Consider the following 25,760-nt stretch of genomic DNA (forward strand, 5'->3'; position numbering starts at 1 on the left):
TCAGAAAAAAGGAGTTGGATTAGATGTTTGTTTTTTGAGACTCTATCACCCGGGCTGGAGTGCGGTGGTACAATTTTGGCTTACTGCAGCTTCAACCTCCTGCCTCAGCCTCCTGAGTAGCTGTGACTACAGATGTGCGCCACCACGCCTGGCTAATTAAAAACATTTTTTTCATAGAGACGAGGTCTCACTGTGTTGCCCAGGCTGGTCCCAAACTCCTGGGCTAAAGCAATCTTCCTGCCGCAGCCTCCCAGTGTTGGGATTATAGGCGTGAACCCCTGCACCCAGGCTAGATGAGTTCTTGAGTCCCTCTTGGGTGTATTCTAAAGTGTTCTCCATCTGAGGGAATGAGATCTTTACCTTCTCAAGGCTACCAGCTAAGACTTATGGAGAAGACCCAATGAATGGTGATGGCTTCCTGACACCCAGGAGGAAAAACACAGAGCCCAGAGTAGAGAGATAGAGATATATTTCTTCTGTTGCATATTTCAGACTTCACGCTGAGCTTCAGGCACAATTACTCCAGGTTCTTCTGAGAGTCTTGACAGAGTCTTCTTCCCACGCTGCTCGTGTGACCTCACACTTCCAGTGCTCACCTGTGAAACTCTGCATGGCTCTCAGTGGGCCCTGACCCTGCCTTTCCCATCCAGGGGCAGGGTATGCTGGAAAGCCCTGGAGCCAGCCCTACCCCACTTCCAGGGTCCCCTGGCTACAATATAACTGTCCTGCTAGAGCCCAGCTCTGCAGTGCCCCCCATATCACCGATTCTTCAGGCCTTAGAGCCTGGCAGGGCACTTGCACCCTCGTGGAGCCTCAGCCACGAGCAACACAGGCCCACGCTGGGGGATGAGGCCCTGGAGAGTGAGGCAGGCCCAGCCTCATCCAGAACAATAGCAGGTGGGCTCGGCAGGCCCCTGCTCCCCATAGACACGGCCCACTTCCTGGGGCTGCTCTGAGCCCTATTGCACATCTTCTGTTCTAGTTTCTCCCCCCACCACCCATTTTCCTTTTAAAGTTAAAAAAAAAAAAAAAAATAGAGAGGAAGGCAAGGAAGAGCTGGGTGTGGAATGCTGCTGGCACCCTTCTCACGTTCCCGCCAGCCCTCTGATCCCCAGCAGAGACATCAGCAGTAGTTCATACTGTGTCCACCCTGTCATCTGTGTGGGTTCTTGATGGCTGAATGGGTGTGCAGCCTGGGCCTCTGGTTCTTGCCTGTGGGAGGGGACACCCCTCCATTGTCTGTAAGGTGCAATTCCCCGGGTTCTCCACGGGTACTGGCTGGGGCCCTGCTACCTGAGTCGCCCGTCTGCTTTGACAGGTCCCAGCTCTGATTTGGGGTCGGGGGACAGAGAGCTCCAGCTGGTCAGTCTGCAGGGCTCCAGGGAGGGGCAAGCAGAGGGGCCTATGGCACACAGTCCGGCCACAGACCAGAAGCTGCTCAGTTCCCTGTCTGTCCAGGCCTCGAGTGCAGGGCCTGTGAGCTGTGTGTGCCGCTGGGCAGCCTCCTCTGCGAGCTCCGGCTGAGGCAGGTTCAGGATGCTACTCAGGCCCTGGAAACTCTGCTCCATGTACTCATTGTGGGGGGGTCCCGCATGCAGCCAGCTGGCATCATCTGTGGGTGCAGAGCAGGCAGTAAGCACCCCCCACACACACACAGACTCTGTGGAGGCCAGACCCAGGAGTTGGGTACCTCAGTTCCTGTCACAGCCCTACTTCTGAGTCACAGCTTGCTGAGTGACCTTGGGCTAATCCAAGGGACTTTCTGTGCCTATAAAACTGAGTTTTATAAAATCAAGGCAGTAAGCTCTAGACTCCCAACTTTAGGATGCAATAAAGCAGTGGGTTCAAGGCACTTTAGGAAAGAAGGGAACAGTCTGGTTTGTGTCCCACACCCTTTCCTGACCATCATCGGGGGCTCCCGGAGCCCTCAGAAGCCTGTATTTGGGCACTTCAGCCCTTCATGCACAGACACTGGCCAGCTCTGTCCCCTCAGCTTAGAGCACCTTCTCTGACTTTGTCCTTGAGGCACAGCCCCTGTCCCTACCTGCTGTGCATTGCTGCCATTCTTCCCTTGACTGGGAGGTCCAGGTGTGTGGGGGACACAGCTTGCCTGCCCTGGATCCTGGATCTGCTGCACCCCACCAGCACCCCCTCCTCCTCTAGGGTACCCCACCTCTTACCCACCTTCTTGTGATAGGACGGGGTGGGGGAAAGAAACACCTACAATTATCACCTCCTGCATACTGGCCACTTTCCCTCCAGAGGCTCATCCCTCATATCTTCCAGGGGAGTTACTTGTACTAGGCCCTTCCTTGCAGGAAATTTGCCCAGCCTTTGTCTCTGTTCAGAGCCTACTCCTTTAGCCTCAGCCAAGTGGGCAGAGAGCCACATGACCCTGCCCACCTGGCCAGAGAATGGACTGGGACAGCCAGTCAGATTTTCTGTCCCAAGAATGTGGAACCTGGGAACTAAAAGTCCCTGGTCAGTGTCTGTTGCACTGAGATGCCATGGATGGGGAGCCAGAGTCTGAGGTCGATGCATAGAGACACGACAGGATGAGGAGCAAGATGGCCCCAGAGAGATGGAGAAAGCACCTCTGGTTCACAGTAAGGCCTGAGACATTTCCTAGCTTTGTGAAGGAGACCTCTGCATTCTTCCAGTCTTCTTCCCCTTTTTTTTTTTTTTTTTTTTTTTTTTTTTTTGAGACGGAGTCTCGCTCTGTCACCCGGGCTGGAGTGCAGTGGCCGGATCTCAGCTCACTGCAAGCTCCGCCTCCCGGGTTCACGCCATTCTCCTGCCTCAGCCTCCCGAGTAGCTGGGACTACAGGCGCCCGCCACCTCGCCCAGCTAGCTTTTTTTTGTATTTTTTAGTAGAGACGGGGTTTCACCGTGTTAGCCAGGATGGTCTTGATCTCCTGACCTTGTGATCCGCCCGTCTCGGCCTCCCAAAGTGCTGGGATTACAGGCTTGAGCCACCGCGCCCGGCTTTCTTCTCCCCTTTTTAACTCAAGCTCGCTTGAGTGGATTTGTGTCGCATGTACCACAAGGTCCCTGATAGGTGTACTATTCCTGCTTCACGTGCTAAGACTGAGGCCCAGGAAGGCCAAGTAACTTCCAAGGACAAAAGGCCAATGAACCCGTCAGAGTTATGTTCCAAACCAAGTGTGCATGACTGTAAAGCTCCCCTTTCCACCACACTGCAGTGCAGGACCCTGCACGCTACAGGAAAGAAGATCAAGGCCTCAGCCTTTCCATGCTTCCCTTACTCTAGGGATGGGAATCAGCTCTGATGGTTGGCTTCTTGGGGTCACCTCTCTGGCGAGTCCTATTCTGTCTGGCTTCTGGGCCTCATTTGAGAACTGCAGTCTTACCTTTCCTGAGAGGTAGTTTGCGGTTGAAGGTCAAGGGCAGCACAAGGAAGCGGGTCTCACCCAGCGGTTCCCAGAACTGAAGGAGTCGAACAGTCCAGGGCCCTGGCCGCAGGGGCCGGCTCAGTGGGGGCTTGTATTGCGTGACCTCGGTCTCCGTATCTACTGTGATGTCATAAGATGTGGCCACCACATAGGTTGGGTCGATCCAGACCACTGTGGCTGTGAGGTTGGGGCCCCGGACCCAGCGCTGCACGGCCACAGGCTCGTCCAGCGGCCCCAATAACCCCCCAAAGTTCCGGAAAAGACGCTCTTTGGGGTCCCAGTCAGTGCCAACCTGTAAAGAGAGAGGCAGCTGGGCAGGAGTGTGGGGGAAAGGTCCTTCTCCCTCCTCTGAGGCTGCCTCTCACTGTGTAATCTCAGGCCAGTCACTGTCTCTTTCTGGGCCTCAGTTTCCCCATCTGCAAAATGAAGGGGTCAGACTAGGAGATCTTTAATATCTCTCCTAGCTCTGAGATTCGTTCTAGGCTTCCATTCTGACTGCTAGGCAGTGGAGGTCAGTCGCCGTTACTGGGGACCATACGGCAGGGATGAGGTTCAAAGTCCCACCCAGAGACCATTCCCACATGAAGGCAAAGTCTCTAAGAAAGAGACAATGAGGAGGGGCCAGGCATGGTGGCTCACGCCTGTAATCTCAGCATTTTGGGAGGTCAAGGCAGGTGGATAACGAGGTCAGGTGAAACCCTGTCTCTACTAAAAATACAAAAAAAAAAAAAATAGCTGGGCGTGATGGCGCGCGCCTATAGTCCCAGCTACTCGGGAGGCTGAGGTAGGAGAATCGCTGAACCTGGGAGGCAGAGGTGCAGTGAGCCAAGATCGCACCACTGTGACAGAGCGAGACTGTCTCAAAAAAACAAAACAAAAAGGCGATGAGGAGCCACTTAGAAGCGTACTTTCATGACCCAATTCGAATGTCCCTGCCCCTCTAGGAGAAATCGCTGTAGTCTGGAAGATTGGGCTTGTGTTGTAGTGGAAATGATAATTCCCTCCCTGCTCCCTGAATGTCCTCTGCATACCCAACCAGGAAGTGCTCCTCAGTGTGCACAGGCTGGGGGCTGACACAGGATGTCTGCATAGGGGCACCACCATGCCTGCCATGACTGGGAAAAAGAACTTTACCCCTCCCTTGGTGTCTGTCTCCCCTGGTCTCTTCCCACTACCCCAAGTCTGGCTAGGGGTTGGGAGAAAGCAAGGGGCTGGGGAGACCTGTCCCACCTCCAGACTCTGGAGCCGGCTGGCCTGGTCACTGCGCCCCAACAGCTTCAGCGACCCCTGGGGCATCAGCCACATCTCAAGCGTCTCTGCCGGCCCCTGGGCTGAGGGCTGCACCGCCTGCGTCACCAGGTAGCCCTGGAAATGGTCGTCATAGAAATACAGGTGCACGCTGGACGGCAAGCCCCTGGGCTCAAACCTAAGGTGCCAGCAGGGAGAAAGGGAGATGCCATCAGCACACCTGACTTGGCCTGGAGTCCCCTCCCCAGGCACTTCCTTCCCCCAGATCTCACCCCCACAGCACCTGCATGCCTGGCTCTAGCCTTGTTTTCGGTATTTGCATTTTTCCCTGCCTCAGACTGGGGCCTTGTTGTGGGCAGGGGACGTCACTCTCTGGTTGGCCTCCCCCTAGGGCACCACACCCCAAGTGCCTGCTGTATGTCAGAAGGGGGTCTCACCTGCAGAGTGGGGTGCCCAGTGGGGGTGCAGCAGTGGCGGCATGGTGCAGGCTGAGGCGGGCGAAGGCCGTGTAAGCGGTGAGCATGACATCACTGAGCCCACTGGGGCCATCCGCCATGTCGTAGGTGCTCTCCCAGTAGGCCTTGAGGGCTGGCGTGCCGGGGGGATAGCTGCCGTACAGGTGGAAGTCCAGGATTTCCAGCACCTCCTGGTTCACAGTCGACTCGAACTTCCGGGCGAAGAAGGTGGGTCTGGAGACTTGCTAGAGCAGGAGAGGCAAGGAGGGTGAAGGGCTCTGGAAGCCCCAGAGGGCATGGCAGGGCCGGCCCCTCAGCACTGCCTAGAGCTCAGCCTCCTGCGGCTTTTCCTGCTGCTGTTGTAGTCCCAGACCCCTGAGGGCTGCTCCAGGCCAAGGCCTCCCAGATTTTCTGACTGGCCCACCCTGCTGTTCTCCTGGTGAAAAGCCAGGGGAGAAGAACTAGCCAGGGGCAGCCTTGGGGCCTCGGGCAAGCACCTGCAGCCGGAGGAAGTCCTGTGGCTTGAAGTCGTTGGGGGAGCAGCCGCACCAGTCCACGATGTGCTTGTACTGGCACTTGCAGCCCAGCTTGCGGTTCCAGTTGGTGACCCGCAGATTGTTGTCCACGAGGGTCTCACAGGCCAGGCTGTTCTCCAGCACCGTGTGGAAGAAGGACTTCAAGCAGCAAGGGAGGGTGGAAGGTGAGCTGTAGGCAGCCCAACCCATGCCCTCCCCGGCCTTCATGCCTGCTGGGCCACCCACCTCTGCTGGGAGCAGTGTGTATGTGTAGAACTGGCGTAGCTGGGCCACAAGCAGGTCATCTGTGTACACCACATACTCCACAAAGCTGCGTGTCAGCACAAACCAGTCAGAACCGCCATCCACCACGATGCCTGCCGGGATCTGCCGCTCACCCAGGCGCCACATGTGCGAGTCACACTCATGGAAGAGCCGGTCCAGGCCCTGTTTCTTGATGAACCTGCCGGCGGCAGAGAGGCCATGGCTGGGGATCCTGCAGGGTGGGGTCTAAGCTCTTTCATCTGCCTGGCAACCAACACTCCTCAACCTGTGACTGGTGTGGAGACTTTGAAACCCAGGACTGGAGCCACTGAGCCCAACTGTGTTGGGGGTGTTGGGACAAGACTCTGGGGCCAGGGCCTCCTTTCCCACCCCCTCACCTGGAGTTGTCCCGGCCATGTGACTTGAGGAAATTCTTGTCCCGGTTCTTGGATAGGAATGCCACTAGTTCCTCATTGGTCCTGGTGAAGGAATGGGGTGACAGGCAGCCAAGTGAGATAGTTGTGCAGTCACTGGCACAGAGCAGACCTTCTGGCTTTTCTCTCTCCCTGACTGCTGTCTGGCCATGTGCCCTACCCCTGGCTGATGTCTGGGGTGGTGAGCACCAGAGGCCCCTGAGGAAGACCACCCCATCCTTCTTCTGCCCCTTGCTGTCTGATCCAGCACACCAGGTACAGACCTCTGGCTCCTCCTCCTCCTCCCCATCTCCTATCATGCTCAACTCTCAGTTCATCTTACACCAACCCCTCCCCTAAAACATGGCTGGGGCCCAGGGGCCCATGTCTGAGCAGGGCGGATCCCAGAGTTAGGCTTATGGGGCAGAGAAGGTCCACCAAGGCCCTGCAACCCCAGGTGCCCAGACAGGCATCCCCTCCCATCCAGAGGACTCAGAGCCCCATCCCCACACCTGGTTGGGTAGTCAGTGGCACTGAGGTTGATGAAGAAGTCCCAGGCCCAGCCAGGCACCTCTAGCAGGTCCCGCATGCTCCGCAGGTACATCCTTAGGAGGCTGGCCCCGCCCCAGATGGTGACCATGCGCCAGGGCGTCACCCGCACATTATCATAGCGCTGGGCCAGCTCCACCACCTCCCGGTGCAGGTAGTCGGAACGCTGGTGGGGAGGAGACACTCAGCTAGCCCCCAGTGTTATCGCCATCCCCACTCCCACCCCAGGACAGAGTGAAGGGACACAAGACAGGGAAAGCACAGGGCAGGGCTCCAGCCCCTAAGCAGCTGAGCTGGCTTGTGCTGCCACCTCCCTGTTTAGGGCCTCAGTTTCTCTCTCTAGGCTACCTGGGCCAGGTCAGAGACCCTGTCTGTCGGCAACCTTCTGTTTCTGCTCTGCTCACCCCAGACCCCTTGGCCTCTCCCCACCACAATACCTTGTCCACATGGATGTAAAAGAAGTGCTGCTCGTGATAGACGGCCTTGAGGAGACGCTTCAGCTGGCGGATGGCGCGGCCGTGAACCACCAGCATATAGGCGATTCGCACCGGGGGGCCATCCACAGGCTGCTTGGCTCGGCTCTCATCCCACTGGATGCCGGGGCTCATCTTCCCTGAGAGCAGAGGACAGGCGTTGGCGAGGCCCCCCAGGGTCATAGGGTCAGGGTGAGATGGGAAGAGGGAGCTGCCTGCCTTCCAAAGAAGCCTAGACTTGGAGCCCCATGCTCCTGGGTCCTCACTCTGCCCCTGCCACTTAGTAAGTAACTGGATGAAGACTTAGGCAGGGAGGTAGGCCCCCCTTGGCTCTTTCTTCCTCAGAGAGATGGGAGTGTGGATCCGGGCCACGCCACCTCCCTGCCCCAGCCTGGGAAGGGCTGGAGCACCCCTGTCCCTCACCAGTCAGCTGACAGTGCCGGGGCACAGCCTTGGGCATGAGGCTCCCAGCCTGGTGCAGGCACACCACATTGGCGATCTCCTGCTGGCACTGCTTGGTGCTGGCCCGGGCCAGTGCAGACAGCGCGTCCTTGCCCACGATCTCGCACTTGGGGGTGAAGCCGTTGTCCGTAGGCTGGGGGGCGCCCTCCACGCTCCCTGTATCTCCGTGTGGTGGGAAGCCGGCTGCCCCTACCAGCGCCTCCCCAGCTGCTGCCCCACTCAGGTTCTGGCGGCCTGGGGCCTCTGGGGGTGGGGCAGGTGGGACCCGCCGGCTGGCCCTCTGCCGGCTGGTTACTGCCCGTACCACCTTGGCCACGGGCACTCCTGGGCTCTCAGCACGGCCCCGCCAGCGCCCATGCCTTCTGCCTGCGCTGCCCCGTCGTCCTGCTGAACTGTCTGTGTCCTTGGAACCCTCGCCAGGGTCCAGTGGCCGTGGCTTCCTCTGTCTTCCTTTCTGTAAAAGATATGCAGACACATCACTGGGGCAGCCCCTCACCTCCTCCTGCTCCTTGAGTTCCATCTTGGTTGGGGGCACCCTCAGACCTAGACAATCCTGCTCACTTTTTACCCAGAGAAGTGCTTTTCACCTAAGGACTCCACACAATCAGCACCACCGCGGGAGCGCCTCCCTAGTCAGCCACTGAGGGAGCACTGGTCCTCCCTCCATCATACCAACACCCCTGTCCCCCACTGGCTCTCAGATTACATGGCACTGTGCTTGGTTTTCTGTTCTGGACTCAGATACCACTTTCTTTTTCAGCAGATGTTAAAATAAATATCCACGTGTCCCAGGGGAAGGGTGCAAAGACCCCACCAAGGGTACAAATGTCCACCTAAGACCCAGCACTCCCACCGAGGGCTGGGAGGAGACAGTGGTCTTCAGGGGACTCTAACTTCCAGATGAATCCAAAGCATTTCCATGTGGGAAGACTGAGGCCATTTCACAGTGAAGGAGGAGTGCCCATGGGGGATGACGGAGGTGAAGTCTGAGACCCCAATACTGCTTGGGTCCTTTAGGAAGCAGATCAAGAGAGAGTCAGAGTGCGTGAGATTCACTGCGGGTACCCCCGTGAGCGATGGGGCAGGGGCTGGCAGGGAAAGGCTTTGGACCACAAAGGAGATGACCATGCAAGGAGAGGGGCAAGAAGAGCTTCTCTCTCCAGCACAGCCTCGAGGAAGTCCTGGCTGGATCCCGGGAAAACTCTAGCACATGTACTGCCTGGAGCTGGTGAGCCCTGAGCCACCTCCACACTCAGTCCGTGGCTGGAAAGCTGAGGCAGGGCCTGAAGGTGCCCGCAGCTGGAGGCTGTCACCTCGCTGCACGTGCAGCAGGGCACCGCTACCGCTGCCGCGCCCCTGCTTCCTGGCTCTAAGTGCTCTGGTACCTGCTGCCTCTCCTCAAATCCAGGCACTTCCCTAGATGGCCTGGTGGTGACTGAACAGCATGTCCAGCCACCTCCTCCTCCGTTCCCCCATCCTACCTGCCCTGCCTGATCAAATCCCATCCATCCTTTCAGATCCAGCTCCAAGGCCCCTGGCATGCAGCCATTCCATTTGCCCTGCAGTGGAATGGGCTGAGCTCCAAGGCCCTGGATGTTCCTCTAGTAGTGAACTCCTTGACAAGAGACATGTCAACTCCATCTCCCCAGGGCCCAGCAGAGCAGCTGGCACACACAGACACCTAGCTGGTGTCTGGTGGATGAGATGCAGAATGGACGGAGAAACAGGGGCCACCGGGTGAACACTCTAGAGTCTCCAGGGCTCTGGGCCTAGCTCTGCCAACTCACCAGCAGTTCCCTAACTTCTCTGAGCATGCTCCCTTAGCTGTAAAGAAGAATAACAAATGAGCATGAGACACTGCAGCTAGGGAGAGCCGTCTCCAGCCTCATAAACCCTTTCCCACCAGCCTTCCCCTCCATGTTCACAAGCTCTCCAAGACTAAGTCCTCTTCTTTCTTGGCCTTTCAGCAGCCAAGAACTTAATGGACCACTCTGTCTTGCTTGAAGCGCCCTCCGCATTTGCTTTCCAGGATACCCACCTGGCTTTTCTCCTCTTTCCACTGCCACTCCTTATGGTCTTCTTGGTGCTTCCTTGTCTACCAGGGCACATCTGGGGGCCCTTCCTGTCCTAGCACCTTCACTTCCTAAGTGATCTTCAGTCTCTGGGTTTCTAAACTCCATCCCCACTCCCAAATTGATCTCTCTGGCCTGGATAGCTCCCTTGAACCTTCAGGCATTTAACTACCAGCTTCCTTGACGTCTCACGTGGGAGCTTGATAGACCTCTCAAGGCCACGAGCCCAAAAGTACCTCCCGCTCTTCATCCCCAACCTGCTCCTACTTCATCTTCCCCATCTCAGTTAATGATATCTCCATCCTTCAAGATGCTCAGGCCAAAAACTTTTGGGAATCAATTTTTTGTTTTGAAACAGAGTCTTACTCTGTTGCCCAGGCTGCAGTGCAGTGGTACAATCTTGGCTCACTGCAACCTCTGCCTCCTGGGTTCAAGCGATTCTCCTGCCTCAGCCTCCTGAGTATCTGGGACTACAGGCACATGCCACCACGCCTGGCTAATTTTTGTATTTTTAATACAGACGGGGTTTCACCAAGTTGGCCAGGCTGGTCTCGAACTCCTGACCTCATGATCCACCTGCCTTGGCCTCCCAAAGTGCTAGGATTACAGATGTGAGCCACCGCGCCCAGTCAGGAGTCATCTTTGACTCTCTTTCCCTTACACCCCACATCCACTCCATCAGTACATCCCGTCGGGGCCACCTTCAGAATATATCTGGAATCCGATCTCTTCTCAACACCTCCCTTACTATCCCTGCCTGGATTCCCTGGTCTTCCAGCTCCTACTCTTGTTCCCCTAAATTCCATTCTCATCACAGCAGCCGGTGTTTCTGTTACAACTCTTAAAATCCCATTTCACCACTCCCCTGCTCCAAACCTCCAGTGGCACCTCTTAGGATAAAAACCAAGGCCCTGGCCGGGCACGGTGGCTCAAGCCTGTAATCCCAGCACTTTGGGAGGCCGAGACGGGCGGATCACGAGGTCAGGAGATCGAGACCAGCCTGGCTAACACGGTGAAACCCCGTCTCTACTAAAAATACAAAAAAACTAGCCAGGCGAGGTGGCGGGCGCCTGTAGTCCCAGCTATTTGGGAGGCTGAGGCAGGAGAATGGCGTAAACCTGGGAGGCAGAGCTTGTAGTGAGCTGAGATCCGGCCACTGCATTCCAGCCTGGGTGAAAGAGCGAGACTCTGTCTCAAAAAAAAAAAAAAAAAAAAAAAAAAAAAAAAAAAAAAAACCAAGGCCCTTACAGGAGCCTACAGAGGCTCCGTGAGCGCTCTGGATGCCCCCTTCTCCACCCAGGCCTCTCTGACCTCATCTGGGAATTTGTCATGCTCACTCTCCTGCAGCCACAGTGGCTTTCTCTGCATCCCCTCATCCCCCCTGGCACTCCTGGCTCCAGCCCTTGCACCCACTATCCCCTGTGCCTGGCACACCCTCACCCAGATAGCCCCACTGCTCACTCCTTGCCTCCTTCAATTCTTTGTTCAGATGCCATCTTCTCAGTAGGGCCATCCTGACTACTGGATTTACAGTGCCAGCCCTCCCTCCTCCTCCTCTGCTTTTTCCCATAGCACAATATTTCCTCTCACCCTACTATTTATTTATACTGTTTTGATTTTTTTTTTAATTTGTCTTTCTCCTCAGAAGATTGTAAGTTCCCCAAGGGCAGGGCTTTTTGCTGTATGTACTGACATAGTCCTAGCGCCTAGGAGAGTGTCTGGCTGTAGTACATACTCAGTAAGTGTTTGTTTTTTTGAGACAGTCTTGCTCTCATTGCCCAGGCTGGAGTGCAGTGGTGCAATCTCGGCTCACTCCAACCTCCGCCTCCTGGGTTCAAGCGATTCTCCTGCCTCAGCCTCCCATGTAGCTGGGATTACAGGTGCGCACCACCATGCCCGGCTAATTTTTTGCATTTTTAGTAGAGACAGGGTTTCACCATGTTGGCCAGGCTGGTCTTGAACTCCTGATCTCAAGTGATCCACCAACCTTGGCCTCCCAAAGTGCTGGGATTACAGGCCTGAGCCACTGTGCCTGGCCTTAGTATTTGTTGAATGAATGAATGAATGCAAAGCTTTGGCATAGGCACAGCATTCAGTAAGTACTGCTACTTTTTTTTTTTTTTTTTTTTTTTTTTTTGAGACAGAGTCTCACTCTGTTGCCCAGGCTGGAGTGCAGTGGCATAATCTCAGCTTACTGCAACCTTCACCTCCTGGGTTCAAGCAATTCTCGTGCCTCAGTCTCCCAAGTAGCTGGGATTACAGGCGTGTGCCACCATGCCTGGCAACTTTTTGTATTTTTAGTTAATACTGGGCTTCACCGTATTGGCCATGCTAGTCTCGAACTCGTGACCTCAAGTGATCTGCTCGCCTCAGCCTCCCAAAGTACTGGGATTACAGGCGTGAGCCACCATACCCAGCCCAATGCTGCCATCTTTATCATTATGATTACTCAGATGGGAGAAGGAAATAGTCAAACGTGAAGTCAAGAGAGGCCCAAGATCCTCAACATCTTGGACTTGGCTGGGCTGGGTTCTCTGTGCTCCTCACCTCCCCAGGGCTTCCCCCAACCCCTGCATACCCTACCCACTACCATTCTCCTCAGGCCTTCTGAGCACATCAGGAACCTCATACTGTCAGGATGACAGCCACCTTCAGGCCAGAGCCCCATCCCTACACCCATGCCCTCTGTGCCTAGCACGCAGCCAGCCTTCTGATCTTCTGATTTTATTTATTTTAATAGAGATGCAATCTCGTTATGTTATCCAAGCTGGTCTCGAACTCCTGGGCTCAAGCGCTTCTCCCACCTTGGCCTCCTAAAGTGCTGGGATCACAGGCATGAGCCATAGTGCTTGGTTGCCCTCTGATCTCTTAAAGATGGTCAGTGGGAGCTGGGGGCGGCCATTCCCATCCGAGAAGAGATACCTGCAAGAAGAGGCAGCAGACCCTATTGTGTACCCACACTGGGGAGGGCGCCACAGGCTGGGGAATCCCTAGGAAAGGTAAATGCAGCCCCACCGGGCTGAGTGTGTATCAGCCTGGTGACACGTGACCTGGCCACACAGCAAGCAGAGAAAGACATTCCCAAGCTTAGGTGGGTAGAGATGGCAGACAGCTGTAGGCTCTCCGAGTGGAAGCCAGTATCAGTGAGTCAGGAAGCTGGTCAGGAGGGTAGGGCATGAGGCACGGGGCCAGGTTGGCTGTGGTGGGGGCCAGGATGTGGGAGGAGATGGGCATGTTGGTCCCCGCACTGCAGTGGGAGCTGGCTGACCCTGAGAAGGACAATCCCAGAGAAGGCTGGGGGACAAGGAGGCAGCAGTGAGGGATCAGAGAGGCCCTGGTGGGCAGTTAGCCCCCACCTCCGTCCCTTCCAGGCATGTCCAAAGAGCATCATCACAGCCCCAGCCTTGTGCCCCTCACAGGCTGCCCCCAGCAGCCCTGAGGCCGGGAGCCCTTCTGATGACAGGGTGGGGAATGGTCCTCTGACCTCTGGCCTGGATGCATTCTGGCCTCAGAGGCTCCTTCCTCTCCTCCAAGGAGGCAATTAAAATCCTCTGCCACTTCCTGGCTCTGCAGCCCCACCTTAGAATCTTTCTCTGAGTCACAGAGAGGGTGAACACAGAAATGCTCCCCCCATCCCCACCTCCTTTGACTCCTCAGGCTGCATTGAAAACAAGTGGTGAGATGGTGTTTGTGAAAGCTTTGGAAACTATCGAGCGGCTCTCTGGAGGTTAGTGACCATCCCTGGGATTCACAGCCTCTCCATAGATGGGCAGAGCGCACGTCTTAAATGCACACTGAATCCTGTGCTGCTTAAACCCCTTCGGTGCTCTCCCGCTGCACTCAGAATAAAACCCTTGCCCCTTGCTGTGGTCCTTTCAGCCGCACAGGATGGAACCTTCTTCCAGGGAAAGCACCACACCCTCCTGTCCATTCCTCAAGGGTGCCCAGCTAAGCCCATTCTCCTCAGGCCTTCTGCCTGAACTCTCCTGCCCACCTCTTCCTCTGAGAAGCCTTTCCTGACCCCCTGATCTAACCCAACCCCTTTGTAATTCTATTGAGTTCCTTTTCACTGTCTGTTTCTTCCTGTAGATTACCTGTCCATGAGGGCAGAGACCTCATCTATTTTATTTTTGTATCTCCAGTGTTAGCACAGTGTCAGGTACAAAGTAGGACTTCATACCTATTTATGGAATGAATGAATGAATGAATGAATCGTATTCCCAATGCACAGTGCTGGGATAATAAGAGTTATTTATTTGCTGACAGCTGAGCGTGTGCCAGGAACTCCTGCAAGTGCTTCACAGGCATCATTTTCACTTAATCTTTATAATCGCCCAACATAGGAGGTGCCAATATTATCCCCATCTTGAGGAGGGATACTGATGAGGATAAGGGAGGAGGCAAAGTGATTTGCTGGTGGTCTTCTCAGGGTCAGAGCTGGAAGAGAGTGGTGAAGTGGGCGGTCCAGCTTCAGCACTCACCTTCCCATGCACCCCGTTATGCTGCCTGGCAACCCCAGAGTCAGGTAAGGGAGCAGCTGAGGGGGTCCAAGCAGCAATGGGTGCCTGGACCGCACAAGCTTTTTCAAACATTCCAATCCAGGATTCCCCTATTCATTCAGCCAGTAAGCTGGAGGAGGAGGTGGTGGGGGATGGGGGCGGTAGCCCAGAGTGGTCCCATATTCCAGTGTCAGAGGGCTCCCTAACTGCCTTGGCAGCCCATTCCATCTTGGAATGTCCCATCTGCCCAAAGAGTCTTCTTACACTGGGCCCGAAACACTCTCCTACTTGCTTGTCCTACTTGTAGGTCCACATCCCCACTGATGTCACGGAGCCAGCTGCCCCTGCCCCCACCTCCTTTTGGAGTTATGGTCTCATGTGACTCTGTTCCAGCCCCCACCACCATCCCACCCTCTGGGTTCTCCAAAAAAAGGCAAGGGCAGCTCTTCTGTCTCCACACCAGGCCTTCCAGGCTGGTGAGATGCCGTAAGGGGTTGTGGGTATCGGGGCTTGCCCGAGGACAGCAGCACACAGAGTCTCTGACCCGGAGCCCTGGAGGCGGCAGAACAGGGGCGCTGGGGACAGGGAGGCCCTGACCTCTGGGCCTCAGCTTAGGACTGTGGTGTGGCCTGTCCTCTCCATCTCCGCAGCATGAACCCAGACCCAATGGACCCTTCCTCACCACACCGCTGAGGTGTCTGAGCCTCCAGCTGAAACCACATCAGGGAAGAGGGAGAAAGACCCTCGAGGCAGGGACCTGGGGGCTGAGACGGCTGTTGGTTGCCCCTGCTCTACGGCTGGGACTGTTACAGTCCCCATTCCCTTAGAGCCAGAGGGCCCCTCCCTAATTCCCTAAGGTCCTGAGGCCAACTCACCAGCTCAGTTCCTCCTCCCCCTGCCCTCCGGAGACCCATCCAGGTTCTTCAAACCTCTGGCTGAGGAAGCCACACCTCGGGAAGACTCCAGTTCTCTCCCTCGGGGTCAATCCTTGTTCCTTCAGTTCCCAGGTACACACTTTGTCCCAGGCCCGAATTCCACCCCCGAGCTCCACTTGCTCACCGGCCGCTGCCCCCTTGGGCTCAGCTGGGGAAGGACGCTCTGGGTCTCTTGGCCCCACTCCTCCGCCCACGGCGCGCACATCCCCGCCCCCTCCCAACTTCAGAAAGTTTGGCCTGGGGCTCCCCACCTCCGAGCAGGTTCGGGCCCAGCCCCGCCTCCCAGCCCCGCTCGCCGCGCCTGACCTTCATCGCTCCCTTGGCCGGAGACCACCCCAGCATGACCTGCTCCTCCCGCCCCGGCCCCCAATGCACCAGGGCCCGGGTCTCCAGGTCACGCACTGTCCCCGAGCGCAGCTCCCTAGGCCTGCGGGGTAAGGGAGTGCCGGGGGCCCGATGCTCCGCTCCAGGCGACCGCCGGCGCCCTGCACGCACGCACGCGGCCCGTGCCCCACTTCCCCGGCTGGGGCCGCCCGCAGCCCCGCCAGGACCCCGCGCGCCCCCGCGCCCGGCCTGCCCGCCCGCCTGGTTGTCGCAGCACCTCGCCCGCCTCGTCCTCCTCCAGGCCGCTGAAGCTCCACACCACCAGGCCCTGTAGCAGCAGGATGGCCAGCGCCGTGGCAATCGCCAGCTTGTAGCGCCGCACCAGCTTCTGCACTCGCGCGCTCGCCACCATCTTCCTGCCCGGGACGCGGGGCGCGCGCCCAGCCCTGCAACCGGCCGCGGGCGCGCGCACGGGCGCGGGGCTGAGTCTCCCCCCCCGCCCGCACGCCCGGGGAGGCGGGCCGGGCGCGCGCCGGGGCGGGGCCTGCGGGGCCAAAGCACCGCGCCCCGCAGGCTAGGGGTGGAGCCAGGGCTCGCAGCGCCTACCTCCCCGGCAGCCGCGGGCGTGGGCCTGAGCGCCTGCCTTCTGCGCTCTTGTCTCCGCTGGTGCCCCTGGCTCCCACGTGTGCTCCCCTCCACCTGGACGGCGAGCGCCTGGTGCTGGGGAGTGGAGGGTCTGTGGCACAACCTCTCTTGCCTGGTATCGGGGGTCGTGGGCGAGTTCAGTCCCACGCCGGTAAGCTCTCTGTCCCGGGGGCCCTGGGAAAGCCAGGGCTCCCAGAGACCCCGCCTTGGAAGAGGGCGTGTGAGAGCCACAGGCTTCTGCTTAAAAACCTGGAGGCCGCACCTGCGGGTCAAAGTCTAACCCTTTGACGGGCATCAGAGAGCCTTCACGAATCCTTTCTGCTCTGCGCTCATCCTAAGCATCCTCAGGCCGCTCCCAGAGTCGTGGTTCTCAAACTACTCGGAGTCTCTTGGAGGTCTTGATAAAACAGATTTTTGGTGTCCCTCCTCCCTCCCCCAGAGTGTCTGCTTTGGTAGGTCAGTAGTGGGGCCTAAACAGTAGAATTTTCAGCAAGTTCCCAGGTGATGCTGATGCCTTTGCTCTAGGACCAAACTTGGAGAACCAGTAGACCTGGACACGTGCTGCTCCCTCTGCCAAGTCTTAGCAACTTTCCCCCCACCCCCACCGCCACCCCCTACGCCATCAGTGGCATCCTCCCTGTGCGTCCCCAGCACTGTGCAGTGAGCACCAATCACACATCCTGTCGTGACTGCTCTGGAATCTCACCCTGCTTTGGACACGCAGCAATGCTCAAGAAATGTTGCAGAGAGCAAGCAGGCGAGGCCCAGCTTCCCGTCTAACCAGCTGGCCCTAACATTTGTTTGAGAACCCAGCGTGTTCAATGAGCACCACTTTGGACAAAGTCTAAGCACCTGTGGCCTCCCCTGAGCCTGGCAGGCCCATGGAGTGAGGGAAGGCGAGAAGAGCAAAAGAGTGACCACCAAAGCAAGGTGAATCCCCAGCTGGGGAAGCCAGGCACTGGGAGGAGGAAGTCATAAAAATAGCAAACACAAGTTAGAAGGTTTAAAGGGAAGACTTTAGGAACCACTACAGAGAGGTCTGGAAAGAGAAGTGGCTTACAAAAAAGAAAAAAAAAGTTTGAAAAGTTAGAAGGCAATGATGGAGGGGTTTGGAAGTTGCCAGAAGGTTGGGTTGATGAGAGAATTCTAAACTGATGTGTACAGGATACACAAGCATTTGATGGTACATAAATAAACCTCCTTTAATCGTCTTATGTGCTTTAGCATTTGTAATCATTCTGTTCCTCCGCGTTTGTTAAATGGGAGAATTGTAAACAATGTTTCCAACGACAGTTTGGCTACTTAAGAGAGCCTGCACTTCAAAGATTTTGGAAAACATCAGTTGACTTGCCAGCAATTGATATGTTAATTAAATATTGATCTTGTGTGCTCATTAAATCAGATCCTCTAGGGACTTCTACCTGCCAATAATTCCCCCCACAACAATGAAAATAGCTTTATTTTTCACTGATTATATAAGTAACAAATACCCATTATATAACATGTAAACACTAAACAAATGAGAAAAAAAGTAAAAGTCACCTACAGTCCCACCCCTTAAGATAATCATCATTAACATTTTGGTGGCTATCCTTTCCCCCATTTCTCTTTTTGTTTTGTTTTGGTTTTTTTTTTTTTTTTTTTTTTTTTTTTTTTTTGAGTTGGAGTCTCGCTCTGTCGCCCAGGATGGAGTGCAGTGGCACAATCTCAGCTTACTGCAACCTCTGTCTCTCAGGTTCAAGCGATTCTCCTGCCTCAGCCTCCAGAGTAGCTGGGATTACAGGCACGTGCCATGACACCCTGCTAATTTTTGTGTTTTTAGTAGAGATGTATTTCACCACATTGGCCAGGCTGGTCTCAAACTCCTGACCTCGTGACCCACCCGCTGTGGCCTCCCAAAGTACTGGGATTACAGGCGTAAGCCACCGCGCCTGGCGCTTTCACCTATTTCTTTATGTGTACATAATTTTGCATGGATGGGGTCACATCACACACATGGTTTTTAAATACAGAAACTTATTTTTAAGTATTTCTCTCTCTTCCTCCTCTATGTTAACAGCCTGGCATGGCTCACTTGGTTTCTTCCCAACTTCCTTCCTTCCACATTTCTCCCTAACAATTCACACACACACAGGTTTATTTTTTAAATTTTTGGAAGGAGTCATTATATTTAAATTTTGAGGGTGTTATATTTTAAAAGTTGAATCATATTCCATACATTTCTCTGCTGCTTGCTTTTCTCCCTTAACTGTAAATACATAACAGAAATTCCTCTAAATTGGATGGGATGGGTCTCACTCATTCTTTTTCATGGCTGCGTAATATTCCACTCCCTTCTTGAATAGACACTCACTTGGTTTCTGGGATTTTGCCACTGCCACATAGCTGTTAATAAACATGCTTCCATGCTTATCCCTATGCACTGATGCTGGGTGTTTTTTTTTTTTTTTTTTTTTTTTTTCTGAGATGGAGTTTTTTGCTCTGTTGCCCAGACTGGAGTGCAGTGGCGCGATCTTGGCTCACTGCAAACTCCACTTCCCAGGTTCACGCCATCTCCTGCCTCAGCCTCCCGAGTGGCTGGGACTACAGGCGCCTGCCACCACGCCCGGCTAATTTTTTGTATTTTTAGTAGAGATGGGGTTTCACTGTGTTAGCCAGGACGGTCTCGATCTCCTGACCTTGTGATCCACCCACCTCGGCCTCCCAAAGTACTGGGATTACAGGCGTGAGCCACCGCGCCTGGCCTGCACTGATGCTTTTATTTCTATGGCAGAGTTTCCCGGGAATGAGGAAAAGGGAATCTTTAATTTTGATATTGTCAGATTGCTTCCCAAAGAGAATTCAAGTTTCCAGCAATAGTATTTAAGGGTTTTGTTTTCCTGCATCTCTTCCAGCAGCAGGTGTTATTCTGTTTTTGATGTTTGCTAATCTGATAGGTGAGGAGTGGCCTTATTATTTTTTAGTTTGTAGTTCTCTACTGGGCAGTGTCTGTTAATTGGTTTATTGACTGGATTTGCTCACCTGGAAGTGCCTCTTCATATTCTCCACAAATTAATCTATTGCTGTTATATTATTTGTCTTATCAATTTTTAGAGTTTTTATCTATTCAAAATTTCCCTCAACCCACTGCACTTTGAGTGTTTAAGACCATTCTAAAATTTTGAACTTTTTTGTAATCCAATATGTTCCTCCTCTCTTTCATGGCTTCTCATTTGGGTTTAGTAAATCTCTTCAGTTCTCTGTGATGTGTATAGTCTCAGGTATTCTCTCCTATAAATTTTATTTTCCATTCTTAACATTTAAGTTTTTAATCCAGCTGGAATTTGTTTTTGTATATGATATGCAATGGGGGTAGGGAGTCCTTGTTTAACATTTATTACCAGTCATTCTATCAGTACCTACTCAGACTTTTTATTTATTATTATTATTTTTAAGGCAGGGTCCTTCTGTGTCACCAAGGCTGGAGTACAGTGGCACAATGGGGCTCATTGCAGCCTCGAACTCCTGGGCTCAGGTGATCCTCCTGTCTCAGCCTCCTGAGTAGCTGGTACTACAGGCGCATGCCACCACACTATTTTTGTTATTTTTGTAGAGACAGAGTCTCCCTGTGTTGCCCAGGCTGGTCTCAAACTCCTGACCTCAAGCAGTCCTCCCACCTAGGCCTCCCAAAGTGCTGAGATTACAAGTGTGAGCCACTGCACTTGGCCTTTATTATTTTTTTGTTTTGTTTTGTGTGGATCTCACTCTGTTGCCCAGGCTGGAGTGCAGTGACACAATTACGGCTCACTGCAACCTTGACCTCCCCGGCTCCAGCAATCTGCCCACCTCAACCTCTTGAGTAGCTGGGACTGCCTCGTGATTTTTTTTTCATTTATTTTTTGTAGAGATGGGGTCTCCCTATGTTGCCCAGGCTGGTCTCAAGCTCCTGGGCTCGAGAGATCCTGCCATCTTGGCTTCCCAAAGTGCTGGGATTACAGGCATGAGCCACTGGGCCTGGCCCGCCTTCACTGATTTTTTTTTTTTTTTTTGAGTCTTACTCTGCCACCCAGACTGGAGTGCAGTGGCACAATCTCGGCTCACTGCAACCTCTGCCTCCTGGATTTAAGCAATTCTCCTGCCTCGGCCTCCTGAGTAGCTGGGGTTGTAGGTGCCTGCTACCATGCCCGGCTTATTTTTGTTTTAGTAGAAACAGGGTTTCACCATGTTGGCCAGGCTGGTCTCAAACTCCTGACTTTGTGATCTACCCGTCTCAGCCTCCCAAAGTGCTGGGATTACAGGCGTGAGCCACCGCGCCCAGCTCACTGTTTTTTTGTTTTGTTTTTTAACAAATTTGTTATCTGGTTATTGTGGTGCCTGTAATTCTCAGCTACTCAGGAGGCTGAGATAGGAGGATCGCTTGAGCCCAGGAATTTGAGACCAACCTGGGCAACATGGCAAGATGTCTCTAAAAAATAAATAAAAATAAAACCCCAAATTTGTTATTGAGGTATAGCATGCATAGACTGGCTTTGATTTGACCATATAAAATGCAAGAATCATTGTTCCCCTCTGTCTCCTCTTCGGGTTCTCTGATAGGTTCCATTGTGCTTTTTTCTTTTACTGTAAAAAGTCTTGAAAAGACAAAATGGTTTTCCGAAAAGCAGAATAGGAAAGCAGTCTTTAGTTGTAATTGGGTTGCCTGCATGATATATTCTTTCTCATGTGAAGAAATGATTCTTATAGTCTTCACTTTTAGAGCTATTTTATAAGGCATGTATGCTGAATGTTTTCAAATGCACTTGCAGCAGCTAGAGTCTGAATTTGGTCCAACACCAGCAGGCATGGAGGTCCCTGCAGGAAAACCTCCAGGCTGTGCCTCTAAGCGTCTCCTCGGGCTCTGTCCCGTGGTCTTTATCTGCTTCCTGCTTATCCATTCACTTCCTTCTGATTGACACTTTACTAGGCTGTCTGCTAGCCCTGATCCTGGCTTTCCCTTTGGATGCTACCTTTGCAGGTAACCTCTGCCAGCCCACACCCACGCCAGCTCTGGATGCCTGGGTCCCTGCTTGTCAGAAAGTTCTAACACCTAGTGAAAGGATCATATGGGTTTTTCTAGCATGACGTATTGAGATTATGAAGTATTTAAAAAATAATTTCCACATATTAAAACATTTTTGCATCCCTAGAATGAACGTTACTTGGTTTTAGTAGCTGTTTCTTTTTCTTTAAGTTGTAGTATAAGTTCAATTGGATTTACTAATATTTTATTTATTTATTTATTTATTTATTTATTTATTTATTTATTTAAGATGGAATCTCGCTCTGTTGCCAGGCTGGAGTGCAGTGGCACGATCTTGGCTCACTGCAACCTCTGCCTCCCGGGTTCAAGCGATTCTTCTGCCTCAGCCTCCCGAGTAGCTGGGACTACAGGTACGCGCCACCACACCCAGCTAATTTTTTTATTTTTAGTAGAGATGGGGATTCACCATGTTAGCCAGGATGGTCTCAATCTCTTGACCTCATGATCCACCCACCTCGGCCTCTCAAAGTGCTGGGATTACAGTTGTGAGCCACTGCACCTGGCTTTATTTACTTATTTATTTATTTATCTATTTATTTATTTTGAGACAGGGTCTCACTGTGTCACTTGGGCTGGAGTACAGCGGCATGATTATAGCTCACTGTGACCTTGAACTCCTGGACTCAAGTGATCCTCCTGCCTCAGCTTCCTGAGAAGCTGAGACCACAGGTGCGCCACCATGCCCAGCTAATTTTTAAGAAAAATTTTGTAGAGACAGGGTCTCACTATGTTGCACAGACTGGTCTTGAACTCCTGGGCTCAAGGGATCCACCTCAACCTCCCAAAGTGCTGCGATTACAGGCTTGAGTCACCACGCCCGGCCTAAGAATCGTTACATCTGTGTTTGTAATGGAGATATACCAGAGGCTGCAAAATCCGAGGTGACTTGTAGGACTCGTTTATTTGACCAGCACAGAATTTTGAAGCATTTGAGTTTGAATTCCTGAAGAAGGGGTGCACACTTACCAGTGCCTGCAGCTCCCACCTTTTCTGTTCATTTCATACCCAATCAGCTGCACCCATTTATGTTATTTTCTGGCTCTTGTAGACACCCCTAGTTTGTGGTTTTCTTTTCTCATTGTTAAAGCTTTGGTAGATTTGGGAATCAGTTATTCCAGTCTATAACATAAGTTGAGGAGCATTTTTTAAATTCTGTTTTTGAACTAATTTATGTAACAATAGACACTGCTATTCCTTAAGCATTTGAAAAGTCTTGCTAGCAAAAGCATCTAACAGCAGCCCTTTAGAGAGCTAATTCTTTGGTAACTTCTGTTAAATAAAAATTATAGGAGGGCCAGGCATGGTGACTCTCACCTGCAATCCCAGCACTTTGGGAAACTGAGGCAGGAGGCTTGCTTGAGCCTAGGAGTTTGAGACTAGCCTGGGCAACATAGTGAGACCCTGTCTCTATGAAAATAAAAAAAAATTAGCCGGGCATGGTGGTGCATGCCTATAGTCCTAGCTACTAGGGAGGCTGAGGCAGTAGGATCACTTGAGCCCAGAAGGTTGAGGCTGTAGTGAGCTATGATTGTGCCACTGCACTCCAGCCTGGGCAACAAAAGGAGACCCTGTCTAAAAAAAAAAAAAACAAAAAACAGTGGATATATATATATATATATATATATATATATGTGTGTGTGTGTGTGTGTGTGTATGTATATATATATATATATATATATATATATGGCTAATTTCCTGTACTAGACCCCAACAGACCAGACTAAAAATCAAAATGGAGTCACTATCTGACCTTGTGAGAAATCAAGAGAGAGAAATAATGGCCAATTTCCCAAACAGGCCAGTTTAAAATTTTAATTGGCATAAGTTCCTTCTGCTTTAATCCTTACAGTACAAAGGTAGCCTGAAGTAACCTCATGTTCACTCATCAGTTATTTTCTATTGTTCTGTCTCTGTGTTCCTGCCTTACCACAAAAAAGTAACTTTGAAAATTAATGAAGATGCTCTTTGCTCATTGCATCTGCTTTTTTCAACCCTTCTCCCTCTGTAAGCCCAAACTCCTCTGCTGGACTCCCTGGAACACTTTTCTATTTTATGGATGAAGTGTTGCCTGATTCTAGAATCACAAATAAAGCCAATTAAGATCTTTAAACTATGTTTGTTGTAATTTTGACTTTTGACCATCCCCCCGATCTCCTGCCCAAAAAAAAGCACAAAATTCTGAATGGACCAATAACCAATAGGGGAAAAAACAGAAGTATTAAAGGACAAAATATCAATTTGGAACCCCAGCATGAGTGAATCCATTTTGATTTTTAGTCTGGTCTGTTGGAGCCTAGTGCAAGAGCTCAGTCCAAAACAATGGCCTCCTATAATTTTTATTTAACAGAATCAACATTGTCATTATGAATGTTATTCTAGACAAAAATGTAAACACTCCACTGCATCTCTCTTATTTTTCTTTTGCAGTTACTTTATTTGTATTGTATGTCAACAGTATGAAGTGTTCCAAAAATGAAAGGTCCACATTTCTTTCATTTTTCTGTTTAGCCAGCTGAGAGCCCATATGCAATATTTGCTTCCTCTTTGGTCCTCTAATTGTCCAAAAAGCCTGTGGTGGGCACATGTAATTCACATGGGGATATGAACTGAGCTTCCACACCCAAGCTGAAGAGCACTGGTGATGGAACATTCTGCTCCTGTAAATCATCTTACTGCTACATGGGGTCACTATAGGAAGCTGGTCCATAATTAGAAGTTGCCCATATGGGCTTTCACTCCTCCTCTGATCCACATCCTTGACCTGCTTGCTGAGTCTAGACAAAGTGCCCATTACTTGGACTCCCAGGGTTGCAGTCTCAGTGCTCAGCTCTTTCACCCCCAGATTCTATTGGCTAGTATATTTCCACTGTGAGAAGTAGAAACTCTGTCTCCACTCCATTCCAAGTGACTGAAACATTAATGAGGCCAGGCGTGGTGGCTCACACCTGTAATCCCAGCACTTTGGGAGGCCAAGTGGGGGTGGATCATTTGAGGTCAGGCGTTCGAGACCAGCCTGGCCAACATGGTGAAACCCCATCTCTACTAAAAATTCAAAAATTAGCCGGGCATGGTGGCACTTGCCTGTAATCCCAGCTACTCAGGAGGCTGAGGTAGGAGAATCGAACCTGGGCAGTGGAGGTTGCAGTGAGCCAAGATCATGCTGCTGCAGTCCAGCCTGGGCAACAGAGTGAGATTCTGTTTAAAAAAAATTAATAAATAAAATAATGAGAGGAAGGTTGGAAAGTTGATACTTTGACCCACTCTCTATTCTCCAAATTCATAACAATGAGAGATAAAGTTTTTAAAGGCATTGATAAGATATATACAGGCTTAAAAACAGGATAAACATTAAGTGTATCAGAAAGAGAACAAACTGGAAAGCAAAGTGGTGAGTGGGACCAAAGCCAAGGGCCTATGGGGTAATGGGAGCTAAAATGTTGCACAGGGAATGGGGGATGGAACCAGACTCTGGCAGCAGCCACAGACTGGAGTGAGGCTACTCTGCTTGTGGAAGGAGACTTAAAAAAAAATAAATAAATAAAAATAAAAAAGTGCAGCTGACCAGATTTCAGGAGCTATAGCCCAAACCGTGGACCTAGGAATGATGCAGAACAAAAACAGTCTCACAACAAAGACTTAGGTCAAGCCATCCTCTAATTCTGGGTCTGCACATCTCCCAATATCAGTGAAGAGCATGAGTTCCCAACCACCATCACAAAACTATTACTGGACTAGGGCACAGTGGACACCATGACGAAACTAAACCCACCAGACAAAAAAGGAGAGAGTAAAAAGCACAAAGCAAAACCAAAAATTCTCGGCTACAATGAGCCTGTAAACCCAAATTTCAAAGGACATGAAGAAATGGAATGCCAAAAAAGATAGCCAAGCAATTCAACAACTGGTATATGAATTTTCTCCACATGAAATTCATCTCTTGGACTCATATGACAGACTTGAAAATAAGGATGCTCAAAGAAATAAATGATGAAATCATCTGACAAACAAGAAATTAGGAAACAAATGTAGATGAAAATGAAATGAACATATACATATGAAATATAAATAATTATACATCTCAGAAATAAAAATGTAGTCAAGCAATAAAAATATCCCAAAAGATGGGGTGAACTTTAGACTGGATATAGTTGAAGATAAAATTAGTAAATTGGAAGATAGCTCTAAAGAACCGACAGTGAATGCAGCGCCAATAGGTACTTCGATTAAAAGTAAGAACAGTTTGAAGAGTAGGAGAATAGATTGAGAGACTCAAACTATGTATAACAGGATTTGCAGAGTAATTAAATAAGGAAAATGGGAAGGAAATAATATTGAAGCTATGATAGCTGAAATTATTTCAGAATTCAAGGAAAATATTAGTAACATAAAGGAGGATTTTGATTTTTTAAACTTAATCTGATACTCTATGTTTTA

General features: G+C 51.8%; 1 protein-coding gene across 4 annotated transcripts; it reads right to left on the reverse strand.

Annotated features, from left to right (window-relative positions):
* Nucleotides 1-452: 452 nt before the first annotated feature.
* Nucleotides 453-16,071, reverse strand: LOC105472374 (xylosyltransferase 2). Of its 4 annotated transcripts, none has more exons than XM_071082967.1 (12): nt 15,900-16,071; nt 7,754-8,246; nt 7,295-7,470; nt 6,821-7,023; nt 6,294-6,374; nt 5,878-6,094; nt 5,614-5,790; nt 5,099-5,361; nt 4,644-4,839; nt 3,372-3,705; nt 1,294-1,612; nt 453-606 (listed from the first exon to the last, which is right to left on the reverse strand). In XM_071082967.1, exons 1-12 carry the CDS (start codon nt 16,032-16,034, stop codon nt 489-491), a joined length of 2,712 nt encoding a protein of 903 aa, XP_070939068.1. In that variant the 5' UTR covers nt 16,035-16,071; the 3' UTR covers nt 453-488. The 4 variants fall into 4 exon arrangements, with proteins under 4 accessions (XP_070939068.1, XP_011723849.2, XP_070939067.1 ...); XM_011725547.3 differs by having other exon boundaries at nt 453-596; nt 5,878-6,127; XM_071082966.1 differs by having other exon boundaries at nt 5,878-6,127.
* Between the last annotated feature and the right edge of the window lie 9,689 nt (nt 16,072-25,760).

The sequence above is a fragment of the Macaca nemestrina genome, chromosome 17, assembly GCF_043159975.1.
Source record: "Macaca nemestrina isolate mMacNem1 chromosome 17, mMacNem.hap1, whole genome shotgun sequence".
Classification (NCBI taxonomy): Eukaryota; Metazoa; Chordata; class Mammalia; order Primates; family Cercopithecidae; genus Macaca; species Macaca nemestrina.

Excerpts from the sequence above, each read along its gene's own strand:
- LOC105472374 (XM_071082966.1), bottom strand. The coding sequence starts at position 16,034 with ATGGTGGCGAGCGCGCGAGTGCAGAAGCTGGTGCGGCGCTACAAGCTG. Across the intron at positions 7,024-7,294 it reads TTTACATCCATGTGGACAAG|CGTTCCGACTACCTGCACCG; the intron begins GTATTGTGGTGG and ends CCTCCCCACCAG. Across the intron at positions 5,362-5,613 it reads AGGACTTCCTCCGGCTGCAG|CAAGTCTCCAGACCCACCTT; the intron begins GTGCTTGCCCGA and ends CTCCTGCTCTAG.